Source organism: Hyperolius riggenbachi, chromosome 12, assembly GCF_040937935.1.
Source record: "Hyperolius riggenbachi isolate aHypRig1 chromosome 12, aHypRig1.pri, whole genome shotgun sequence".
In the NCBI taxonomy this organism is placed as follows: domain Eukaryota; kingdom Metazoa; phylum Chordata; class Amphibia; order Anura; family Hyperoliidae; genus Hyperolius; species Hyperolius riggenbachi.
Genome location: NC_090657.1, coordinates 34483901 through 34507969, shown reverse-complemented (window position 1 = coordinate 34507969; position 24069 = coordinate 34483901). Strand labels below are relative to the sequence as shown.

Below are 24069 nucleotides of genomic sequence, written 5' to 3'. Positions count from 1 at the left end.
AAATATACTTTATTTCTTCAATCAGCTGAATCACTAATCCCAGTAATGTAGGTTTATTGATGATGCTTTCTTTGAGTCAGAGAGTTGAAAACTTAAAAGGAACATGATGCACATAAAATGCCTCTAACCTTGCATCATGTCACTCAAGTTTCTCCCTATAAAAAGCAGCCTGGAAGAGTAGAGATCCACGCACTTCACAATCTGTGCAAGCATCAGACACCAGTCTCCTCCCGTAGAAACCTGCGATACCCAAGTACAATGAGCCATCATCATTCATCCTCCAGGTCTCTCACCGACTTCTGCCGCATTGGTGGTCATAAAGCTGCCAGCCACATCTCGTTTCATGGAGGACACCACCACACAGTCCACCATAAGAGCTCTTCAATCTCCCACCATGGTGGTCATTTTAAATCACCCAGTGTCCATGGAAAATCCACAAGAGTCTCCTTTTCTACCCAGTCTGCCTCTGGTCATGGGCATGGCTTTGGAAGCAGCCATGGTGGGCACAGTCATGGAAGTCCCTCAATGACCTCTGGTGGACAACATCACTGGAAGAATGCTGGCTTTCTTGGAATCAATGAGAAGGAGACCATGCAACATCTTAATCAGAGACTGTCATCCTACCTAGAGAAGGTCCATTCTCTAGAGCAAGAAAATGCCCAGCTTGAGAGAAGGATTTCCGAATGGTATGCCAACAATGCTCCAAGCACATTGCCTGACTCCAGCCATTTCTTCAAGGCTATCCAAGAACTGCAAAGTCAGGTAAACTTCCGTAAATGGATTAGAACTAGAGTGTACAGCAAATAACCATAGCATATCTTGAGTCTTATTGTGGTGTACTTTTATTATGCAGGTTGTTTCTGTCAATGTGGACAATGCTCGAATCATCTTGCAAATAGACAATGCTCAGCTAGCTGCAGATGACTTGAAAAGCAAGTAAGTGATCAAAAACTGAAATTTATTGAGACATTTTTTGCTATATTACTTTTTTTTTGTTAAGGATGGGGTTAGTTGTTGTAGAACGACATATCTTATGTTTTGTTTGCTTAAAATAACTTAAATGGACCAGCAAAGCAATCGATAATATAATGCACTTGTATTGATTATTTGATCACATTTTTAAGATGAGACATGCAAATACCAGTATGTACAGTATAAGGTATTACACTGCGCTCACACTGATGCTAAGCAAGTTACACTTGAGTGTGTTTTTAAATATTCAAGACTGTGTGAACAGTTGTGTGCTGAATCTGCACACTCTTAAGATCCTTCTATTCACGTGCAGATTAAAACCACTAATGCCAAGCGAAGGAAGTCGTGTTGCTCATAAATCATTTTCGTAAAGTAAACAACGATGAGCTTGTATTTTAGGACAGAAGCAAAATCAGTTGTGTAAGTATAATGCATTTTTTGCATTAGTCCTTTAAACTTTGCAGTCACATGATCCTTTTAGCACATTTCCAGGTTTGTGGTCTAGCTCTCCTTAACAACCATTGTTGTAGGAAAGATCATGTTGCCTCCTCACTTGGTAGGTGCTAAGACATTACCTTAAAGGGCCTTGAACATGGACTAACGACTAGAAAGAGAGTAGATAGAGGAAACAACCAGCAGTCATATGATCCTAAGTTGGCCATGACAATACTTAGCAGTACTCTTTAATTGATTGCAGGAAGGGACAATGGTGGTTATTAATTTCACACTTACCTCTAACAATATATTGTATTGTATACCTTTTATATAGTATATCTTGCCCTATATGCCTCTTGCAATTTCTTATTAGGAACCAGTCCGACGAAGGCTTTTTATAAGCCGAAAGCTCACTGTTTATTCATCTCTAAGTTAGCCAATGAATGGTATCATCCTGGTTCAAAACTCCTTGCTTTTATTATAGATATGAGATGGAACTCAGTTTGAGAAACAGTGTTGAAGCAGATGTTGCTAGTCTTCGAAAAGCCTTAGAAGATCTTAACATGCAAAGACAAGACTTGGAGATACAAGTTCGTTGCTTGCAAGAGGAACTTATCCAACTGAAGAAAAGTTATGAGGAGGTAAGAAAAAAATACACCGTATATACTTGTATACAAGCCGAATTTTTAACCCCCAAAAAGGGGGCCAAAAGTTGGGGGGTCGGCTTGTATGTGAGTCTTGGTGGTCCATTGCCCCCGCTCGCCCCCTGCTCCCCGCTTCCCCCCGCGGCTGCTGCTGCTATTACCTGGTCAGCCAGCAGCCGCTTCCTCTAATCCGGGTTCCCCTCTTCATGCATATACGACAAGTGTTTCACAGCAGTGCGCCCGGCGCTGCTGCTGTGACGAGACAGGAAAAAGCGGTTCCTCTGGTAACGGCGATACAAATCGCCACTACAGGAAGCCGCGCTCTTTCAGGCCTCCTGCCTCGTCACAGCAGCAGCGCCGGGCGTGCTGCTGCGAAACACTTGCCGTATATGCATGAAGAGGGGAACCTGGATTAGAGGAAGCGGCTGCTGGCTGACCAGGTAACAGCATCGGCCACGGGGGGAGGGGGGGCGCTATACTGGGGCACTATACTAGCTATACTGGGCACTATACTACGTGCTTGTGACGTCCGTACGTGAGCGGAGTCGGTCCCCCGTGCCTCCATGCTCTTCCTCTCGCCACACATACCGCTGTCTCCTGCAACATACTGGAGAGCTACCGGACGCCAGAGTCATCACGCGTAAATGAAACCCGATGGACAGAAGCATCTACCGGCTTGGTGGGATCCGGTCGTGAGTCATGATCCAATGCTTGAATAGCACATTGCAATTGCAAACCTGTCCATGTTAGCGTTGATGCATGCATATTGATTCCTAAAGTGCTCTGCTGTGTTTGGTTTGAGAGGTTTGACACGAGGATGCCAGTGTCAGTAATGAGCATGTACATGTTTACTAATACATAGAGGCGTGCAACAAGCACACGGGGTTGACCCACGGTGGCCACCGTTTTGGATGCCGCAAACCATCAACGTTATTGAAGCCTGGGCCTGAAGATATATAGGATTGCAATCAATAATATTTGTGAGTCTTTTTTGATAGGAGTGCACTCCAGAGATTCACACTATTTTTTGCACAGCCTGGCCATTCATAGTCGATGGAACGTATTTGATTTTATGGGGGGTTTTTATGTGTGTCTTGTTCACTGTTGTGTGTTTTTTGATACTGGATATATGCAATAAATTGACCAATATTAGGAATAGGTTCTGGCTCCCTTAGATCTTTGTAGTGTAAAGTTGGGCACTATACTAGCTATACTGGGCACTATACTAGCTATACTGGGACACACTGGGGGGATCACACTGCCAGCACCAATCCAGCATTTCCTACCCCCGGCTTATATGGGGGTCAATCATTTTTCCTGGTTTTTCAGGTAAAAGTTGGGGGGTCGGCTTATATGCGGGTCTGCTTATATGCGAGTATATACGGTAGTCTCAGTGTAACATTAATAATAATGAAGTGCTTGCAATTATATGTAAAAATAACCCTTTTCATTCCTAGGAGGTGAACTCTCTAAGAGCTCAACTGGGTGCAAGGGTCAACGTGGAAGTAGATGCTGCACCTTCTGTGGATCTAAACCAAGCCTTGTCTGAGGTCAGAGAGCAATATGAGCACCTGATGGACAGGAACCTCAGAGAAGCTGAGAGCATTTTTCTTGCAAGGGTAAATAAATCACTTGTCTATTTAACCTTATTTAGCAGCTAATGTATTAGAGGCTTGCAAGTGTTCCAGGACAATTTATTTTATCACATTTTTTATTTCTAATTTGTTCTGTTTCCCTACTTCTTAGTACTGCTGTAATGTGTATTTATGGCCACTTGTCACTAGGGGGCAGTGTGAGACAAGGAGATGATGAGATGAAATAGGATAGAGTTTTTTTTTATGGCCTCCAAGGGATTCTGTGGTAGAACTTATTTTTTGTAACATAAAACTTTTGTAACCTAAGCGTATTTTTTATAACCATGTAATATTCTGCTTTGCTATGGGCTTTCTGCCTCTCTGTGAAATCTGTGCAGAGTTTGTGCTGTTCTTAGGTTGTTATTATCTTGGCTGTTTTTGATGCCTCATTTGCTATTCACATAAATACAGGCTGTAGCCACCCATGTTCATGTTGAGTCCTGTTACTACCAAACGTAAAAGCATGAAATCTGCTTGTTTGTAACAGATGAGCTAAGGATACATGTACTTTGCTCCATATAAAGTACGCCTGATCAAGCTAAATGATGTTGTAATTCTATTTTTCTTTCTCTAGAGTGCAGAGTTGAACCATGAGATGTCCTCTGGTGCTGAACAACTGCAGACGGTTAGTAACGAACTCATCGATATGAAGCGCTCTGTCCAGACCTTGGAGATCGAGTTGCAAAGCCAACAGAGTATGGTAAGCTATAAGTACAAAGCATTTTTTTTATTTGGGAGCTAGTTTTTTTTTATATATCTGATTAGAAATTACACTAGCGCTTCCTGTTTCACTGTAGAAATCAGCACTGGAGTCAACCCTGGCAGAGACAGAGGCTACATTTGGATCTCAGCTATCTCAGTTACAGGCTCTGATTGACAGCGTAGAATCTCAGCTGGGCCAAATTCGATCTGACTTGGAGCGTCAGAACCATTCGTACAAGATTCTTATGGACCAAAAGACTCACTTAGAGATGGAAATTGCCACCTACAAACATCTTCTCGATGGACATGACATCCAGTATGTATAGTTCTTCTCTGAGTGTTTTTCAAAAGCAGGTATACTCATAGTCATGATAGCAAAGATTGTTAAATATGCAATGCGACTACTAAGAACATGCTAATAGGACTAGAATAGAAAAGTATTATTTTGAAACTAAAATCAATGTGCATAAAGACAGGGTCAACCATGGGGAAGGAACATTTATGGCTAAATTGATCACTTGCAGAAAGAACTTATTTACAGTGTCCACCCTCTTCCAATATCTCCTTTTCCGACTCTCTCCTCCCCACTCGATACCAATGCTCCAAGGTACTGTGTTCAACCTCACTCAATTCACCTGACCTCATCTACCCACTTCTTACCTAACCTTCTAGGCACTTTGTCCAGAACCGTCCTGTTCCTGATCCAGACAATCATCCCACCATGAGTGTGTACATGCAAAATGGGCACCCAGAAATTTGGGCGGCCAAAATTAGCTGCCGGTAAAATATTGGTAAATTCACAGATCTAATATTTTGCAGTGCTAAGTACGATAGTAAAATATCGCTAAGCTATACCAACATTTTACTATGGCTCAGTCTATCCCTATTCTCACATAGAGCTCTGCCTCTACCAATGTCTACCCCTAGCCATATCCGATACCTAACCCCTGCCAATGCCTAACCCTAGCCAGTAGATTAGCCACACTATGCTGTATATATTGTGTTGCTTTCATTTTCTCATGCAGCCTGCCTGCTGAGTTGCATCAGCAGCATGGATTTCTCCAAGATGCTGATTGTTCTTTTGTACTTTTATCTCTGATTGCTGGAGATAAGAGGGTTTGGAAGAGGCACAAAGAGAAAGCTGTGTAGTCTCATAAGAAAAGTTTGCTTAAAATCCAAAGACTGTGCTACATGAACTGTGTTATTTAATATGGCTGTTTTTACTCTATTGATACTTTTCAATAGATGACATTCTAATTGGGAGAAAAAGCAGATTGGATAACTAAATAGCCAAGGAGATAAGTTTTTTTAATAGTATGTTTTACTAGTCTGTAATTCTGCTTTGACAAAACGGTGTAATAGTGCTAAAACTACACATCAAGTGATAATCCGGTATAACAGTGAATTTCTTGTTTTTTTTTTTTTCCCAATAAAATTTGTATTGAGTTTGCAGAAAAAACACATATAACGTCAACATAACATTAAAACGGGGGTACAAGGATAAGTTGTCCATATGCAGGGTACATTGAGATTGGTACAGCAATAAGAGTGCCAATGACATTTTCCATTAAGCAGAGCTAAACTCTAATATTGTTCAGTGTAGTTATTCAATACTATAGGTTTAGGTTGCATGTCACTTATTTTGCTATATCTCAAGAATGGGGTTTGACGGGTATATAGCGTAGAGGTGCCATTGATTTGGGATGGCATACCTGTCCATTCACATAACCCGATTTGGGCTGGACAGGAACGCATCCCTTCTAGGTGAGGGGGGATAGCTACATTGACGCCTACCCTCCAGCGAGGGCAGGTGAAGGCTTTAGATCATTACCATGCGGATGAGGGAGAAAATCCTGCAGTAGGAACGTCACCTTCAGAACAGGTGCAGTTAAAGAAGGGTGTGAAAAGGATGGAAAGAGAAAAGCTTAGCTAATTTTAGGAGGAAAGAAAGAGAAGAAAAGAAAGAGGTAGTGACCAAGTTTTGGAACAGGGAACAGTGAATTTCTAAAGTTTGTTGTAGGTTTCTTACCTTTTTACTAATAATTAAAATTGTCATTACACCAAAAATATATCACTTTTGTATAGAGGCTATGGACTTACATAACCTTTCAACCTCTTGTACCTCTTGGCTACTGCATTTGGCAAAACGTCAATATCCATTTTCTGAACTAGGAGGAGTGAAACTACATAATCGGAGAGGGTGAGGATAGGAAGCTCTTGGCCAAACATTTTGTAAAGTATGGTAAATCCCATTAAGATCAAATAAACCAATCAGTGGTTTTGGCCACTAAAGTTCATCAGTTGTTCTAATATCAGCTTGAGTAGACCGATCTTTTAACTAAAGGTGCGTACACACGCACTACGGAAGCCAACGACGGGTCCATCAGACCCTCCCGCTTGGCGGACTTTCAGCAGATAGTAGTGCGAGTGTACGCACTGTCGGCGGACTGCTAAGGCTGTTCCTGAACGACAGCCTTATCAGTCCACCGACAGTGCGTACACTCGTACTACTGTCTGCTGAAGGTCTGCCTAGCGGGAGGGTTTGATGGACTTGTCATTGGCTCCCGTAGTGCGTGTGTACGCACCTTAAGTCTGACTGAGACTATTTTATATTGCCAGATCATTACTAATTAGATTTTTTTCCTGCCTTCTTGTAGTGTTCCACATCATTATGGCTCAGAACACAAAGAGAGTAAGTCTGAGATATATGCATGAGAAGTAAAAATGTATAATATTTTAAACTGATAAAGTGATTTTTAGTCAATGTAGTGTCATTACAGTTAAGAAGCATACAAATAAACATATATAAAGTGCATGAGATCTCATCATCTCACTTATTCAAATACCGTATTTATGTGTATAAGCCACATTTTTCAGTATAAAAAATGTGCTGAAATGTCACCTCCTCGAATTCTCTGTGAGTCACTGCCACATTGGGAGCAGACTGTAAATTATTAGAGTGTATAGTGGCCTCCGTGCCCACCACCCCCATGTGGATTGGAGCGGTATGACTCATGCAGTAATTCTGATGTCATGTGATGACTTCCCTGCAGATCCCCTCCCCCCCCCCCCCGCTGTGTCCTTGTTACCCACCTCTCCCCCCGACAATGTCGTAGCCATAGCACAGCAAAAGGTGCATTGACCAGTGCACTCCTCCCTCCCCCCAGCAATGATGAGAGCAGCAGAGTCATCTGCAGTGTCCGGGGAAACCCATGTCGCTCTGACACATCGCTATATAAAAGCATACTTAAACTGTAGCGCCTATGCAAAACATATAAACTCTTTTGGGGCATCAAATTTAGGGTCTGAGAGTGGCAAGACTGAATAAAATACTCGGATACAAGTCGACTCCGTGTATAAGTCGATCCCAATATTTAACCCTCATAAGCTGGAATTTTTCAATTACTCATGTATAAGTCTATCCAGCAAAGTTAATGGCTGCACTTGGGCATCAGGATGGGTAAGTGGATGAATTTCATACAACATTGTAGTAATTATACCCTCCTGGCCCCAAAGTACAGCCAATAACTCCTCAAGCACACATTCAGCCATTAACCTTCTGCCTGTAACTCCATATCCCCGCCACCATCACCCAAATGCATGCTGCCTGCAACTCCCCCATACCCATGCTGCCTGTAATTCCCCCCCTCTCTCCCACCCACCATCACCCATAGGGAGTACCTGTCTCCATTTCACCCCTCACCTCCCACCATCATCCAAACACTTGCTGCCCTTAATTCCCCCCTCTCTCCCACCATCACCCAAACACTTGCTGCCCTTAATTCCCCACCCAAACATGTGTTGCCTTTAATTCCCCCCTCTCTCCCACTATCACCCAACCACTTGCTGTCCTTAAGTTCCCCCCTACCTCCCACCATCACCCAAAGGGAGCCGTCTCTATCAATTTCCTACTTGCGCTGTTTAATCCCGTGCAAAGTGATTTCCGCAGCAGAAGCCGTCACCCCCATCATGTGAGCTGCTTTCTCTCTTCTCCCTTCACTTGTGCTGACCTCCATGCTTTTGCATAGCTTCCGTCTTCTGACATCGGGATGCGGGGCTACGCTACAGCACGGAGGTCAGCGCAAGTGAAGGAAGTGAAGGGAGAAGAGAGGACAAAGCGCACGCTGATGGGGGTGGCGGCTTCTGCCGCGGAAATCGCATTGCACAGGTTTAAACAGCGCAAGTAGGAAATTGAATCCCTTTGGCTGATGGTGGGTGGGAGGGAGGTACTAAAAACACACCGGTATATTGGCTGTAAGTTGGGAAATTTGGGACTACTCGTGTATAAGTCCTCCCCCCCCCCCCACACACACACACACACACTTTTATGCTTTGAGTCAGTCCAAATTTTCTCGACTTATAGCCGAGTATATACGGTATGTAACAGTTGCGTAGAGCACAATGCTTATACAATATTTATACTGTATGTCATATTACTTGTTTTTTTCTGATGTTATTACATAATAGATCTTTTCTTATTTTTGACTTGTTTTGTTTTTACCAGTGTCACACCACAGCAAGTCTTAAAGGTCTGCAGATGGACACTGAGAGGTGGCCACGGTCGATGATGCAGACAGCAAGCAAAAAATCTGCATTAATGTATTTGCTTTTTTTTCCAATTGTTCTTTTTCTTTTATCATAATGGTGTAGAGGAGGTTAGGAAAGCATAGATTTACCCAAAACTCAATTGGTGTGGTGTGTAGAATTGAGGAATCGATAATCCGCTTGCTTGTGAAAAATATTAGTCAAGGCTTTAATGGGGTCTTCCTGACCAAAAAATCGTCCAGCAAAATCACGTTGTGGGTATGGACTTTTAGAAAAACCAGGCCCCCTGTGTCTTCCTGTAGACAGTTCACCACCTGGTGAGGTGACAAAATTCTCACTAGTAGATCAAACAAGATTGAATTTTCCGACTATGATAAGGAAACAGCATCTCAGGAGAACATCTTTCCTTTAGGATTTCCAAGCTATGGAGTCAATCCCCACCTGAAAGGACCAGTTATGGATGAATGTATTCTTAAAACCAGTGTAAAAGTTTTTAATGGTACGTTGATATGATACATGAGGACCTTGGAGGCTTCATCAGAGCATGGCAGTAGAGCAGATATGAAAGTGTCTTAATTAATAATTATTGGTTTCAGCCATGATGTTATCTGCCTAGCTTTTCATAGCCCCAAACATTTAGATGCAACATGCTAGAAGTTCTAAAATGTTCTATTTTAAAAATAATGATTATGTTGTATGGTAAACTCACTGGGAAGATTAATGAAAGCTATAGAAAGGATCGTAATGGAGAGTTTGAGTACTGTATGATGGTTTCTATCACTTCCTCTTCCATTTGATTCATCCTTCGTTTTTCTTGCTTAATAAACGTTTTTCAAGCAAAATGTAGTCTATGGTATGCTTTTCAAGACACAAAGGGAAATGACTTTCAGTTCATTGGTCATAAATTCAGTTTGTATTTAAAACCAAAAACATACTCATTCTACCTTAAGGCTGGTTTCACAGTGGGACGTTGCGTTTTAGGGGACGTTATGGTCGCATAGTGTGCCCCTAACGCAACGCCTGGTGGTGTTGGAGCAGGACGCTACCAAGAGCCGCGTTACAAGCAGCTCTTGGTGCGCCTGCTCTGTCGGAGGCACTGAGAAGACCACGTGAGCGGAGCTCTCCGCATCACGTGGTCCCGTCAGCCAATCAGCTGACCGCTTCAGGATGTAAACACTGCAAGTGCAGTGAATAATAAGTAGCCATGTGCCTGGCTACGTAGCGGCCTCTCCCCGCTTACTCTCCGCCCATAAAATGAAAAAAAAAAAAACAACCCCTACTGAGCATGTGCAAACTGTCTAACACGGCTTAGCCGCGTGTAAAGTACTGCATGCAGTACGTTATGTAGACGTGCTGCGTTACAACGTAACGCAATGTGGGCACTGTGAACAGCCCATTGATTTTTTATTGCTGTGCGTTGGGGTGCGTTACAGGCTGCTCTAACATGCGCCTGTAACGTCCCAGAAACTAGCCTAAAGGATACCCGAAGTGACATGTGACATGATGAGATAGACATGCGTATCTACAGTGCCTAGCACACAATTAACTATGCTGTGTTCCTTTTTTTCTTTCTCTGCCTGAAAGAGTTAAATATCAGGTATGTAAGTGGCTGACTCAGTCCTGACTCAGACAGGAAGTGAGTACAGTGTGACTCTCACTGATAAGAAATTCCCCTTTTTATCTTTCTTGCTCTCAGAAGCCATTTTCTGCTAGGAAAGTGTTTTATAGTTGGAATTTCTTATCAGTGAGGGTCATACTGTAGTCACTTCCTGTCTGAGTCAGGACTGAGTCAGCCACTTACATACCTGATATTTAACTCTTTCAGGCTGAGAAAGAAAAAAAGGAACACAGCATAGTTATTTGTGTGCTGGGCACTGTACATGCACATGTCTATCTCATCATGTCACATGTCACTTCGGGTATCCTTTAAAAACATGGCAGTAGTGGTTTCCCATAATGCATTGCATATGTGTGGATGTGTCTTTCCAGAAAATCAAGAGGATAGTTGACATACTGACATAACCACACTGCTCTCAGCTCCATAAACTGCTATAAGTAGCTGATTAGCGGCAGGACTTCATGAGGCACTCACAGTAAAAGCTAGTCACTTGGCTGTTAACAGCCAAACAGCTAGTAGTTGGGCCCCGGAGGGTTCTTCTTAGGCAGTAGGATGGGTTGGATAGTATTACCAACCATTGTCTCCACTTTTTACAGTATTAATAGTTGGTAATGTTCCAAAAAGCTTCTATTACCGTTTTTATCTAGTAGATGCCACGGCAAGGTCCATAGTTTGGGCTGATTGAGGATAAGTGAGTAGGGTTGGTAGAGGATAGGAAATGTATCAGCTGTGTGACTAGCGGATTAATTTAACACATTAGCAGCTTCAATAGAGTTACCCTGTCTGAGATAAGTGCGCTGCTTTTGACATCAGTCGGCAGAACTCGTTGTGCTGTAAATTCTTGGAATGCTTTTGATCTCTCCTTGCTAACAGAAAATACCGAAACTGAAAGCAGAAGTCCTCGATTATTGTCTCACACTGCCCCCTAGGGACAAATGGCCATAAGTACACATTGCAGCAGTGCTAATTAGAAGCAGGGGCATGTAACAAATAAGAAATAACAAAAATGTTCTAAAATAAATTGGCCTGGAGCACTTTCAAGCCTCTAAATCAGGCTTTTTCAACCAGGGTTCCTTGAGTACTCTGCAGGGGTTCCTTGGCATTTTCCCCCATCGTGGGGGAAGTATAATAGAGCACAGTATAATAGGGGATAATGTAAAAAAAAAACAACACTAAAATGTGGACAAGGAGACAGTATATAATGAGTGGCAGTGTAATAGGGGGTAGTGAAATAAACAGCCTAAACTACTTTTAAAGACCATGCCCCTTGCAAAATAAATGCAGGGGTTCCTCAAGGTCAAAACATTGTTTGCAGGGGTTCATCGAGATCCAAAAGTGATTTGCTGGGTTCCTCCAGGGTGAAATGGTCGAGAAAGGCTGCTCTAAATAAATTCGCTGCTAAAGGGTTGAGGAGGTTTTTTTTTAAATAAAAAACAAACAAAGAAACCTCTTATTGTGGATGGATTCATGTAAGTGGGGTTATACAACCGCCAGTTCAAAAATCTCTCCGCTCTGATATGAACCAAATGAAACCAAAACATTCTACATAATGAATTCAGTGTAAAAGTAACAACCAGTTTTGATTACATCTAGATAATTCTACCACACAATGGTTTTGACTCACAAAGCTGTGCTGCTACAGCAGTGCAGCTTAACCACTTAATGACAAGCTGACTTATAAAAACGTCCTGCTAGAGCCTCTTAATGGTTCCAGGATGTTTTTATGAGTCAGACAGTGCTGCTGCCGCTGTGCGTGCTCCCGCTCGTGCACGTGCATCCCCGTGCACATGAAAATCGTGAAAAAAAACACCATAGAAAAAATAACCTTTATTTCCAAATACTATATTGTCACCATACTTTGCACTAGGGACATAATTAAAATCTTGTGATAACCAGGACAAATAGGCAGATAAAATGTGTGGGTTTTATGCACAGTTGCAGTGTTTATATTAAAACCATAGGGGATGAAATTGGAGAAATAGTGTATTTTTTCATTTTTTCTTTGTTTTTCCCTTTAAAATGCATAGAAAATAAAGTAATTACTGAAAACAAATATTAACCCCAAAAAGCCCAATTGGTGGTGAAAAAAAAAAACAAGATATAAATAATTTCATTGTGATTAGTAGTGATTAGGCTATTGGTAAATTAAAGGGATGAAGCAAATAAAAAAAAGGATGAGCACTGAAAGGTGAAAATCGCTCTTGTCCGTTAGGGTAAAAACCGCTTTGGGGTGAAGTGGTTAATGACAGCAGCGAGTGGTAATAATTCTCAGAGCACGCTATGCAGTCACAGCATGCTCAACTAAATCACGCTCGGCTCTGATAGTTTAACGAGCGATTCCTTAAACTTAACAAGGGCTCCACTGAACCCGCCTGGAGCACCGGCGGGTCCAGTGCCTTCAAAGAACGATATTCCTACATTTTGATTGACCCAGTATGTTGCCTGTCAAGTGACAGGGCCAACTCAATGAATACCCAAGTTTGATGTAGAGAAGGAAGAGGAGGGCTATTTTTAATGGCAGGGCCTACTGAGACAGGCCAAGTACACAGAGACAGAGGAATCAATAGGAGCTACGCAGAAGCCAGTGGTGTTGCACGGTCGTGTAGCTAAATTGCTATGGGCACTTGTGCAAGTTTTACATCCGCCCCCTCAGTTATTTGGTACATTTCAAATGATATGGAGCACCAAAACCTGCCAAAGGACACCACAGTGTTTAACCCTTTAGCAGCCACATATAGCAAAGTTAGTAACTTAGCAGTTAGTAACTTTTTTTTTCTCGCTGCTAGTGAAGTGTGCCTTCCCCAGCCTGGCAGGTTATGCAGGGCGGTGCAGGGATCTGTCCTATTTACCTGTTCCTGGCAGCTGGGTCGGCTTCTCCTCTTCATCCACTCGTGACGCTGCAATGTCGACATCCTCTTCTGAGTTCTGATCACATGATATGACATGTGATCCTAACATGGGGGATGGTCTCAGCGTTGCAGCACCGCCCGGTGGTGGAAGAGAGGTAATGGAAAAGTCTCTTTCATTACCCCTCTTCCACCAACGGGTGGAGCTGCAATGCTGACACCATCCAGCCAACCAGAACAGATAAATATAAAGAAGCTCCCTGCACCACTCTGCATAGCTGCATTTGGCAGCAGAATGATACATGACATTAGAAGATGCCCTGGCATGTATTATCTAACTGGAGATAACCCATGCAGGGCTGTTAGCATGTTAAGCAGGGGAGGGGAACAGTGTGTTAAAGCGGTATAAAACCCTGACATAACATGTTTTCTTACTGTTTATATGCCATACGGTTATCATATTTGCTTTTGTGCATGAGTATTATTATTCATTTAGAAATGACAAGTTTTTAAAGTACATTTTTTTGCTCTGAGAGCTGACTTTGCATTTTATTCATAACAGGTTTATTCATCTTCTAATGTAAGTAGAAATGCTTTCCAATTGTCTGTCTGTGTTCAGGAGAGTCTGCAGTGTCAGAGAAGTATTTACATTCCTCACTTGATACAATTAACCTCTTGCCGACCGCATCACGCCGATGGGCGTGGCCGCCGCAGCAGCCCCAGGACCGCCTAACGCCAATTGGCGTAAAGTCCTGGGGCTCTGTTTTGAATGAGATTGCGCGCACAACTCATTCTTGGAGGGCGGAGCTCCGCCCCCTCTTCAGCCTCTGAGCAGCTATTGCCCCTCGGGAGACTGTTAGACGGCGTGATCGCCGTCTATTTACCCGTACAGCGCTGTGATCGGCAGCAGCGCTGTACTGGGGACAGCCGTGTGGCACGGCTGTCCCCCTGGGACACTGGAGAGCGGTCGGCTCTCATAGGCAGAAACCTATGACAGCCGATCGCCACAATTGGCTGGCTGTGGGGAGGGAGGGAGGGAATATATTTAAAGGAACACACTTTTTTTTTTAATAAAAAGAACAACAAAAATATTTGCACAAAAAAAATAAACAATCTGGGGGCGATCAGACCCCACCAACAGAGAGCTCTGTTGGTGGGGAGAAAAGGGGGGAGAAATCACTTGTGTGCTGTGTTGTGCGGATCTGCAGCTTAGTCTTAAAGCTGCAGTGGCACATTTTGCTAAAAATGGCCTGGTCACTAGGGGGGTTTAGCACTGCAGTCCTCAAGAGGTTAAGTAAACACAAGATAACATTATCTCCAGTTCGGATGTGCCCAGCTTTCCCTGCAGGGAGCTTCTAAGTCCTGTGTTTAACCCTTTGAATGCTGCTCTAGTAAAACAAAAAATGGTGGTAGTATATAATATGCTGTAAATAATGTATTAGAGCAAAGAAGAAATGCTGAGTTTCATTCCACTTTGATGAATATCATTATTTAAAATGCATAGCACAGCACCAATGAAAAGCTAATATATATTCGGATGCGTGCTGCAGGGAAACTGCCATGAAGAATCGCACTGCAGTCTCTCGTCTTGCCTGTGGGGAAACGCTGCAGATTCGGAACAGCTTCGGCCCTAGCAGAGACCGGCCCTTATTGTTTGACATGAGCCAGAGTATTGGATAAGAGACCCCAGAGTCAGAGCAGCCATCTCAGTGTTCGGTTTTACTTGACTATAATTACTGTACTAGTGCTTGATGTCATAGTATCGCATGCTGCTATGTCATTTTCATTACTGTGACTGATACTGACTGCTTTATAATATATACCGTGTTTCCCTGAAAATAAGACACCTCATATGTCTGAGTTAGGCGTCACTATGGACGTAGGGAGTGAGGAGGAAGATGAAGTACCTGCTGTTGGTGCAGTTTTGGAGGTGTCTGATACAAGCGAAGCTGTGGAGGATGGTTATGATGATGATTATGATGATATGAATGTCACGTGGGTTTCCAATAGAGGAGATGAACAGGGGGACAGTTCAGATGGGAAATCAGAGAGGAGTAGGAGGAGACGAGTTGCTGAAAGAAGCAGGGGGAGCCCGTCATCAGACACCTCCACGCAGAGCCGGATTAAGGCTAAATGGGGCCCTAAGCAAAGTGTCTGATTTGGGCCCCCCCATCATGTCGTAATAGAATCAGAAGATGCAGCTGCACAGCAACATGCCACACACACTGGGGCAGCCGAGCTCCTGGTTGCTATGGGCAACAGCCCGCTTTCCTCTGTGGGTGCACAATGCAGGGAATAGCAGCGGCAAAATGCAGAGTGAGAGATGAATGGCTGGGACATTTGCACTCAGGGGCTGGGGCTCCCCTGTGAAGAGGGTGCAAGATATCACAGCAGCAGCACTTTCCCCCTGCATCTCCAGCCTGGCAATAGCGGAAAGCTCTGGACATCGCCAAACCGGAAGCCATTCCCCAGACAGAATTACATAACCACCCCCACCACCGAACAACCGATTTCCTCCCAAACTGGACAGCCACCATGCAGCCTCCATCCCAGTGAATACGATAGTCCAGCAGAGAAGGGCATCCGCAGCGGGGGAGAATAACAGCACCAGATGACTCACATTCACCTATTGCGATCCAAGCAATAGAGGTCCCGTCATCCGGAGCCCATCTGTCTCCTCTAGAGTGCATCCGCTCTATTACTACTACTATTACTACTTCCTGTCTGATCTGAGAATCAGGAAGTTCAGAGCGAGCGGCTGCACTGTAGAAGAGACAGATGGGTTTCAGATGACGGGATCTCTATCGCTTGGATCATGGATAGGTGAGTGAGCGTTTGCCATCTGCTGCTATCATTCTTGCTGCAGCTGTGGTTCTCTGTGGGAAGGGAGGGAGGAATGGAAAGCGGCAGAGCGCACAGTAGCAGGAGGGGGACCTAGGAGGAGAGCCTGGCTCTGAAGACATTCAGCAGCGCACGGCATCATTTGACAAGACAACATTTATATCGTGCTTTTCTCAAAGCGCCAGAGCTGCAGCCACTAGGATGCGCCCTATAGGCAGTAGCAGTGTTAGAGAGACTTGCCTAAGGTCTCCTACTGAATAGGTGCTGGCTTACTGAACAGGCAGAGCCGAGATTCGAACCCTGGTCTCCTGTGTCAGAGGCAGAGCCCTTAAAGGGACTCCGAGCAGTGCCTGTGTGTATGCCTTTAAGCATACCCACAACTAATTAATTACATCCTCACACCTACCAGCATGATGTTTGTAATTCTATCCCCCTGGGTTCCTTATATTTCATTGCATTGTGCTGAATCAAGCTGCCGACTTTGGAGAAAAGTCGTCCTGTGGCTGCGATTTCAATCGTGTAAATAGCGAAAACTAAAAGGCATAGGGTGGCCGTTTATATATCATTGGAAAGAGGAGAAAGAGAGCTTTAAAATGATATGCATCTTTCCATAGTTACTGCACTGCTCAGAGTCCCTTTAACCATTATACCTTCCAGCCACCGCTGACAGGATGGCGAGGGCTGGTTTATGTGCTGATGGGGCCCCTTTCACTCTGAATGGGGCCCCAAGCGACTGCTTTTGTTGCCTGGTTGATAATCCGGCCCTGCCTCCACGGCTTGCAGGCAGGCCTGCTGCCACCTCCTCTCCTTCTCCTCCTACTCCTCCTGCTACATCCTCTTCACTGTCGTCCTTCTCCTCCTCCTTGGCTGAGTGGCAGTGCTACTCTGCTGATGCTGTGATCAGGGATGGTCGTAGTCAGCCAACTTCGCTACACTGGAAATATGTGTAGTTTTACGCAATTACGCTTCGCCAAACTACGGCTTTGAAATCAAATATTCGCTTCATATGCATTTCGTAGACTACGCGTTAAAATATGCAATTACGCGTAGTGCGAAGTGTAGTATATGCAGATGCTAATGCCCATATGCAGAAAAATGTACGCATAAATTTCTCTTTAAATGCTTATACCGGGAACTCTTCTATGCCTACATTCCCCTTTCCAACGTGTAAAATTTGTAAGCATACAATCGCACGTGGAAAATAAGACGCGAGTAATGCATTCGTAGCTCACTACACAATACACATGTTAACTACGCATAGTGGGCATAAGGTATGCATATCGGTACTTCGCTACGCGTCAATTCATAAGCGTAGTTTTGAAACTTCACCTACGAACTACGATGCGTAGATGCGAACAATGATGCGTAAATTTGCACTGGTGTAGTTTCTGCTCATCCCTGGCTGTGATCTCCTCTCCAGCTACACAGCCCCAGCTCCCCAGGGCCTATGCTGCATGCCAGGTACGACGGTGTCACGCCATCTTAGACATGTCTTGCCTCAAAGCGGAGAGTCACACTGGAGCAGCTATCCTGGCTGCTCTGAACAAACAGGTGGATCAATGGCTGACCCCGCACCAACTGGAGATCGGCAACGTGGTATGTGACAATGGCAGCAATCTCATTTCGGCTTTGAATTTGGGAAAGTTGACACGTACCCTGCATGGCACATATGCTGAACTTAATAATTCAGAGATTTGTGTCGAAGTACCCAGGCTAACAGGATGTCCTGAAGCAGTCCAGGAAGGTGTGTTGGCATTTCACGCGGTCCTACACGGCAATGGCACACTTGCCCGATATTCAGCAGATAAACAACTTGCCGGTGAGGTGCTTGGTTTGAGATAGCCCAACTCACTGGAATTCAACACTCCTGATGTTCGACCGCCTGCTACAACATGAGAAAGCCGTCAACCAGTATCTGTACAACTACAGTAAAAGGACATGCTCTGGGGAGATGGGGTTGTTCTGGCCGAAGTACTGAACACTCATGCGAAATGCCTGCAGGCTCATGCGGTCATTTGAGGAGGTGGCAAACATGGTGAGTCGCAGTGAAGGCACCATCAGCGACTTGATCCCATATGCTTCATCCCAAAAGCGTGCCGCATGTAGAATGGTGGATCAAGCTGTGGAGGAGCGTGAACAGGAACAGGAGGAAGAGTAGTGGGATTAATTATCAGCAGAACCAGATGTTTCCTCAACACCTGCGGCAGCACAGAAAAGGAGGGAGGAGGAAGAGTCGTGTGGGGAAGAGGAGTCAGATGAGGAAGGTGGGTTTTTTTTAGAAGGAGGTGGCAGAGGAACAACCGCAGCAGGCATCGTGGGGCTTGTGCTGCTCAACTTTCCCATGATATTGTTTGTGGCTGGGGGAGGAGGAGAACTTACCTGACATCACTGAGGAAGAGAAAGAGTAGATGGATAGTACGTCTGCATCCAAATTTGTGCAGATGGTGGCTTTCATGCTGTCCAGCCTGATGAGAGACCCCCATAAAAAAAACTCAAGGAGAATGACCTGTACTGGGTGGCAACACTACTAGACCCTCGGTATAAGCACAAAGAGGCGGAGATGTTTTCAAATCACCAGAAGGCAGAAAGGATGCGGCACTTGCAGAACAAGCTGGCAAGCATGCTTTACAGTGCGTTTAAGGGGGATGTCACAGCACAACGGAATATAGGTGCCACTGCCAGTAATCTTCCTCCTCCTCCCATGTCCACGCAGACAAGGACAGGACGCTGTAGCGATCTCATGGTGATGTCGAACATGCGGACATTCTTTAGTCCAACGCCTCGCCTTTGCCTTTCCGGATCCACCCCCCACCAATGCCTCGACCGGCATGTAACCGGCTACCTGGCCTTAACTGCAGATGTAGACACTCTGAGCAGCAATGAACCCCTGGACTACTGGGTGCACAGGCTTGACCTGTGGCCAGAGCTGTCACAATTTGCCATCCAACTTCTGGCTTGCCCTGCCACAAGCGTCCTGTCAGAAAGGACCTTCAGCTGGAGGCATTGTCACTAAGAAGAGAATTCGCCTAGGGTACAAAAGTGTTCAGTACCTGACCTTTAACAAAATAAATAAGGCAGGAATCCCGGATGGCTACTGCCCGCCCGAAGACTAAGTCAGTCCCCACACACAGCCTTTCTGCCTGCATGCCGTGTGACTGCCTGCCCCAAGACTAAGTCGGTCCCCACACAGCATCTCTGCCTGCAGGCCGCTTGATTGCCTTCTCCGACACCACCAACAGGGTCCAGGACGCCAGGTGGATTACTGAACTTTTAAGGCCGCTGCTAGCAGCGGCCACTAACAAAAAACAATAACAATTTTTATGGTGTGTGTACATGCCTGCCTAATTTTTCTGGCTGCAGTGCAGCTGCAACAACAAAACAAAAGGCATGTACATGTGTCAATTCCCCTTCCTGTTCATTAAATTGCCACGGTGAAGGGGCTTGTGTATCACAATGAAGCAATGACCGCCGGCTATATGAAACTGTTGGGGGGCACACCCAAGATAATAAGGTTGTTGCTTCATTGTGGACAGACCAAATTTGATCAGCTTGACAGTCACTGTTGTTTTATCATTGAGCTACCTCAGCCCGGCGACAAAATGGGATTGAAAACCGATATCGCCTGCACTCTCGCCATGGTGCGCACCAGTCCAGCACGGCCTTCACTACACAAACAGCTGTTTGCAGTGCGTTACACAGTGAGTTTGGTCTGTTAGTGTGAAGCAGTACACTAATTACACTACCTGATTGATGTATACACATGCAAGATGTTTTAAAGCACTTTAGGCTTGATTTTCCCCAGGGATTTTTGGTGTGTATCCCACTCTGGCATGCCCCTCTCCAGGTGTTAGACCCCTTGAAACATCTTTTCCATCACTTTTCTGGCCAGAATTAATGTTTGAAGCTTTGAAAGTTCGCCTGCCATTGAAGTCTATGGCGGTTCGCGAAGTTCGCGTGAACGCAAACTTTTTCGTTCGAGCCATCTTTATTAGAAAAATGTCTGAATTACTTATTCCTTCAGATCAAGGTGAATTAAAAGTCATTTCCTCTAACTCATCCAGCTAGAGTAGGAATGTGGTGCTTAATGACTTTTACGATGCGTCCCTGTATTCTGCTTCTTATCAGAAGTTCTTTTTGAAGTAGATCTGGGCTATGTGGAAGGCTCTGGTTTTAGCGCTTATTGAGAGTTTACCTAGGGGACCATGACTTGTGAGGTGAGTTTGTTGTTTTATGACACCCGTAGCTAAGCTCTTCCTGGGAAAGAGAGGGATTGCTTGGCGATAAACCCGAGCATAAACAAAAACTCACATTCCCCAGAGCAGGGCTGTGGGATAAAAGAGCACTGATTTTCTAAAAGCAGGCTAATGAATTTAAATGGGTACTCCAGATCATATTTTGTGCGCATTTTCATGTGCTTGCCGCAAAATCGTGACACTAGCTATCACAACATTTAAATTATGTTCCTAGTACAATGTATGGCATTAATATGTGATAATAAAGGTGTATTTTTGCCGGGTTTTTTGTCCCATCAATTGTAAGCCCTTGTGTACTAAAATAACAGTAATATACCCTCATGACATACATATTAAAAAAAAAGTTGAATCTCTGAGGCAACTATTTATGGATTTTTTTTTACCTTTTCCCCCCCATCTGTTTGCTTGGTAACTGGGATGGGGGGGGGAGCTTTGGAAGGCATTATATTATTATTATTTTTATTATTATTATTAAAAATCATCCTGTGGTGTGTAATTCTTCTTCTTTTTATTTATTTTTTTTACATTCATTAACGTTTTTTCTTATGAATGGACATGGCCCCTGATCGGGGTTATGTCCATTCATTACAGGCACTGCGATTGGGTTGGGGAAGCCTTGCTTCCCTTCCCCAACTGCCAACACAGAAATACCGCCGCCCTGAGAGGCAGTCACGCATGCATGCGTGCTCACCCCACTGCTTAAACACTGGATGAGAATACTCATCCAGATAGGCTTAAGTGGTTAATTGTTGTTGTAATTGAATTCACAGTTTAATCCTAATCATTATACTGGTATGTAACTGCTTTGAAAGCTGAGACGGATAGTGACCACCAGGGGGCAGGTGCATTCCTAGAGCTCTGCTCGCCCCCAAGAGGAGCCTGATACATTAGTGGCTTCCAGAAGAGTGGCACGCCCTCTTCGCTTCTCTCTTCAGCGGTTGTGACTATCTGCTTGTGGCTCCTTTCCCTGCATGTCACATGACATTATTACACCCATGGTAACCACCAGATATGACTTTATGTAAAATGGTACAATGTGCACAAAAACCTCCCATAACTTGTGGTTGCTTATACTGGTGCACTGTAAAATATAATTCAGGATACCCATTTTTACATTAATTATCTTAGTTTCATCATCAGAAACATTTCCTCTATCTATATATTGGTATGTAAACCACCACCCTCCCAGTGATGTTTAACCTAGGCTATGATGCTACCAAACATTCTGCCCCAGAAGGCTTGGTGGCTGTGAGTGACCAAGTGTTGTTTCTGTTTACTTTGGAACATGGAAAAAACAAACATTCCGCATTTATGCACCTTGCCAGAAGTATGGATGTTACAATCTGTGATAAATTTAAGAATGTAAATAATAGTGAGGAAAGATGTTACAATATGCAAACACTGAATAAACAGTTTATACACGAATATTATAAAAAAAAAAACCTTCCTCATTCCTTGTTAAGTGCCATTTTGTGAATACATGCATCAAAACATATGCTAATAAACAAAGAGAAAACTTTAAAACCATTACAAGCCCTTCATAAGCCACTGTGTAAACCAAAATATCATATCACAAATGCTACCATAATGCCCCCAGTATATGAAATACAGCCGTGTAAGGTCCGCTGCGCCTGGGCAGCGGCGGAATGCCAAGATTCGGGCTGCAGTTTCGAATTCCAGGTCTTGGCAAGCCGCTGACATCAGTGGAACGCAAGGTGCTTCTCAGATCTCATTGGATAGGCGGAGGACGCGGTTCCCAGTACGTGCTCCGCAGATGTAAGCAGTAACTCTGACGTCTATCTGTGTGTGTCAGCTAATCAGCTGACTCCCTGGATTACTATTGGTTTGTTTTCAATTCTGCTTTTGTTGATTGGTTAGTTCTAGTATTTAAACGTGGTGAGCGCCTCCAGTCATCGCCCGTGATAGCATTAGCTTTAACTTGTTGCTGGGTAGTGCTCACTGTCATATTGGATTCCTGTTGCCAACTATTGCCTTGTATCTTGACCACGCTTAACCCCTGCTGGATTCCTGTTGCCAACCTTGCCTTGTACCTCAACTACGCTTTGCCTTGCCGCCTGAATTGACCTTTGCTTGGACACGGATTTGCATGAACTCTGCCTGGACTGACTTCGGCTTGCCTTGACTACGCTATCCCTGGAAAGTTCCTATTTGTACTATCTCACTATCACCAGGAACTTCTGGCACTTCTGCCACTTGATTCACCCGTCTGGATATCCTCATCCACTAGTCCTTAGGTGGCTATATTGTGTATATATATGTATATATATATATATATATATATATATATATATATATATATATATATATATATATATACATACATACAGTGGCTTGCAAAAGTATTCGGCCCCCTTGAAGTTTTCCCCATTTTGTCACATTACTGCCGCTAACATGAATCAATTTTATTGGAATTCCACGTGAAAGACCAATACAAAGTGGTGTACACGTGAGAAGTGGAACAAAAATCATACATGATTCCAAATATTTTTTTACAAATCAATAACTGCAAAGTGGGGTGTGCATAAGTATTCAGCCCCCTGAGTCAATAACTTTGTAGAACCACCTTTTGCTGCATTTACAGCTGCCAGTTTTTTAGGGTATGTCTTTACCAGCTTTGCACATCTAGAGACTGAAATCCTTGCCCATTCTTCTTTGCAAAACAGCTCCAGCTAAGTCAGATTAGATGGACAGCGCTTGTGAACAGCAGTTTTCAGATCTTGCCACAGATTCTCGATTGGACTTAGATCTGGACTTTGACTGGGCCATTCTAACACATGGATATGTTTTGTTTTAAACCATTCCATTGTTGCCCTGACTTTATGTTTTGGGTCATTCTCCTGCTGGAAGGCGAACCTCCGCCCTAGTCTCAAGTCTTTTGCAGACTCCAAGAGGTTTTCTTCCAAGATTGCCCTGTATTTGGCTCCATCCATCTTCCCATCAACTCTGACCAGCTTCCCTGTCCCTGCTAAAGAGATGCACCCCCAGAGCATGATGCTGCCACCACCATATTTGACAGTGGGGATGGTGTGTTCAGAGTGGTGTGCAGTGTTAGTTTTCCGCCACACATAGCGTTTTGCATTTTGGCCAAAAAGTTCCATTTTGGTCTCATCTGACCAGAGAGCCTTCTTCCACATGTTTGCTGTGTCCCCATATGGCTTGTGGCAAACTGCATATGGGACTTCTTATGCTTTTCTGTTAACAATGGCTTTCTTCTTGCCACTTTTCCATAACGGCCAACTTTGTGCAGTGCATGACTAATAGTTGTCCTATGGACAGAGTCTCCCACCTGAGCTGTAGATCTCTGCAGCTCGTCCAGAGTCACCATGGGCCTTTTGACTGCATTTCTGATCAGCGCTCTCTGTGTTTGGCCTGTGAGTTTAGGTGGACGGCCTTGTCTTGGTAGGTTTACAGTTGTGCCATACTCCTTCCATCTCTGAATGATCGCTTGACCAGTGCTCCTTGGGATGTTCAAGGCTTTGGAAATCTTTTTGTAGCCTAAGCCTGCTTTAAATCTCTCAATAACCTTATCCCTGACTGGACTGGTCTGATGTGTTCTTT

General features: G+C 44.1%; 1 protein-coding gene across 1 annotated transcript; it reads left to right on the top strand.

Annotated features, from left to right (window-relative positions):
- The first annotated feature begins 510 nt into the window (after positions 1–510).
- Positions 511–9730, top strand: LOC137542084 (keratin, type I cuticular Ha6-like). The gene is made up of 8 exons (XM_068263739.1): positions 511–762; positions 854–936; positions 1892–2048; positions 3509–3670; positions 4260–4385; positions 4483–4703; positions 7045–7079; positions 8892–9730. The coding sequence occupies exons 1-8, from the start codon at positions 526–528 to the stop codon at positions 8912–8914; spliced, it is 1044 nt and encodes a 347-aa protein (XP_068119840.1). The 5' UTR covers positions 511–525; the 3' UTR covers positions 8915–9730.
- The last annotated feature ends 14339 nt before the right edge of the window (positions 9731–24069 follow it).

Excerpts from the sequence above, each read along its gene's own strand:
- LOC137542084 (XM_068263739.1), top strand. The coding sequence starts at position 526 with ATGACCTCTGGTGGACAACATCACTGGAAGAATGCTGGCTTTCTTGGA. Across the intron at positions 763-853 it reads TCCAAGAACTGCAAAGTCAG|GTTGTTTCTGTCAATGTGGA; the intron begins GTAAACTTCCGT and ends TTTATTATGCAG. Across the intron at positions 4,704-7,044 it reads CTCGATGGACATGACATCCA|TGTTCCACATCATTATGGCT; the intron begins GTATGTATAGTT and ends GCCTTCTTGTAG.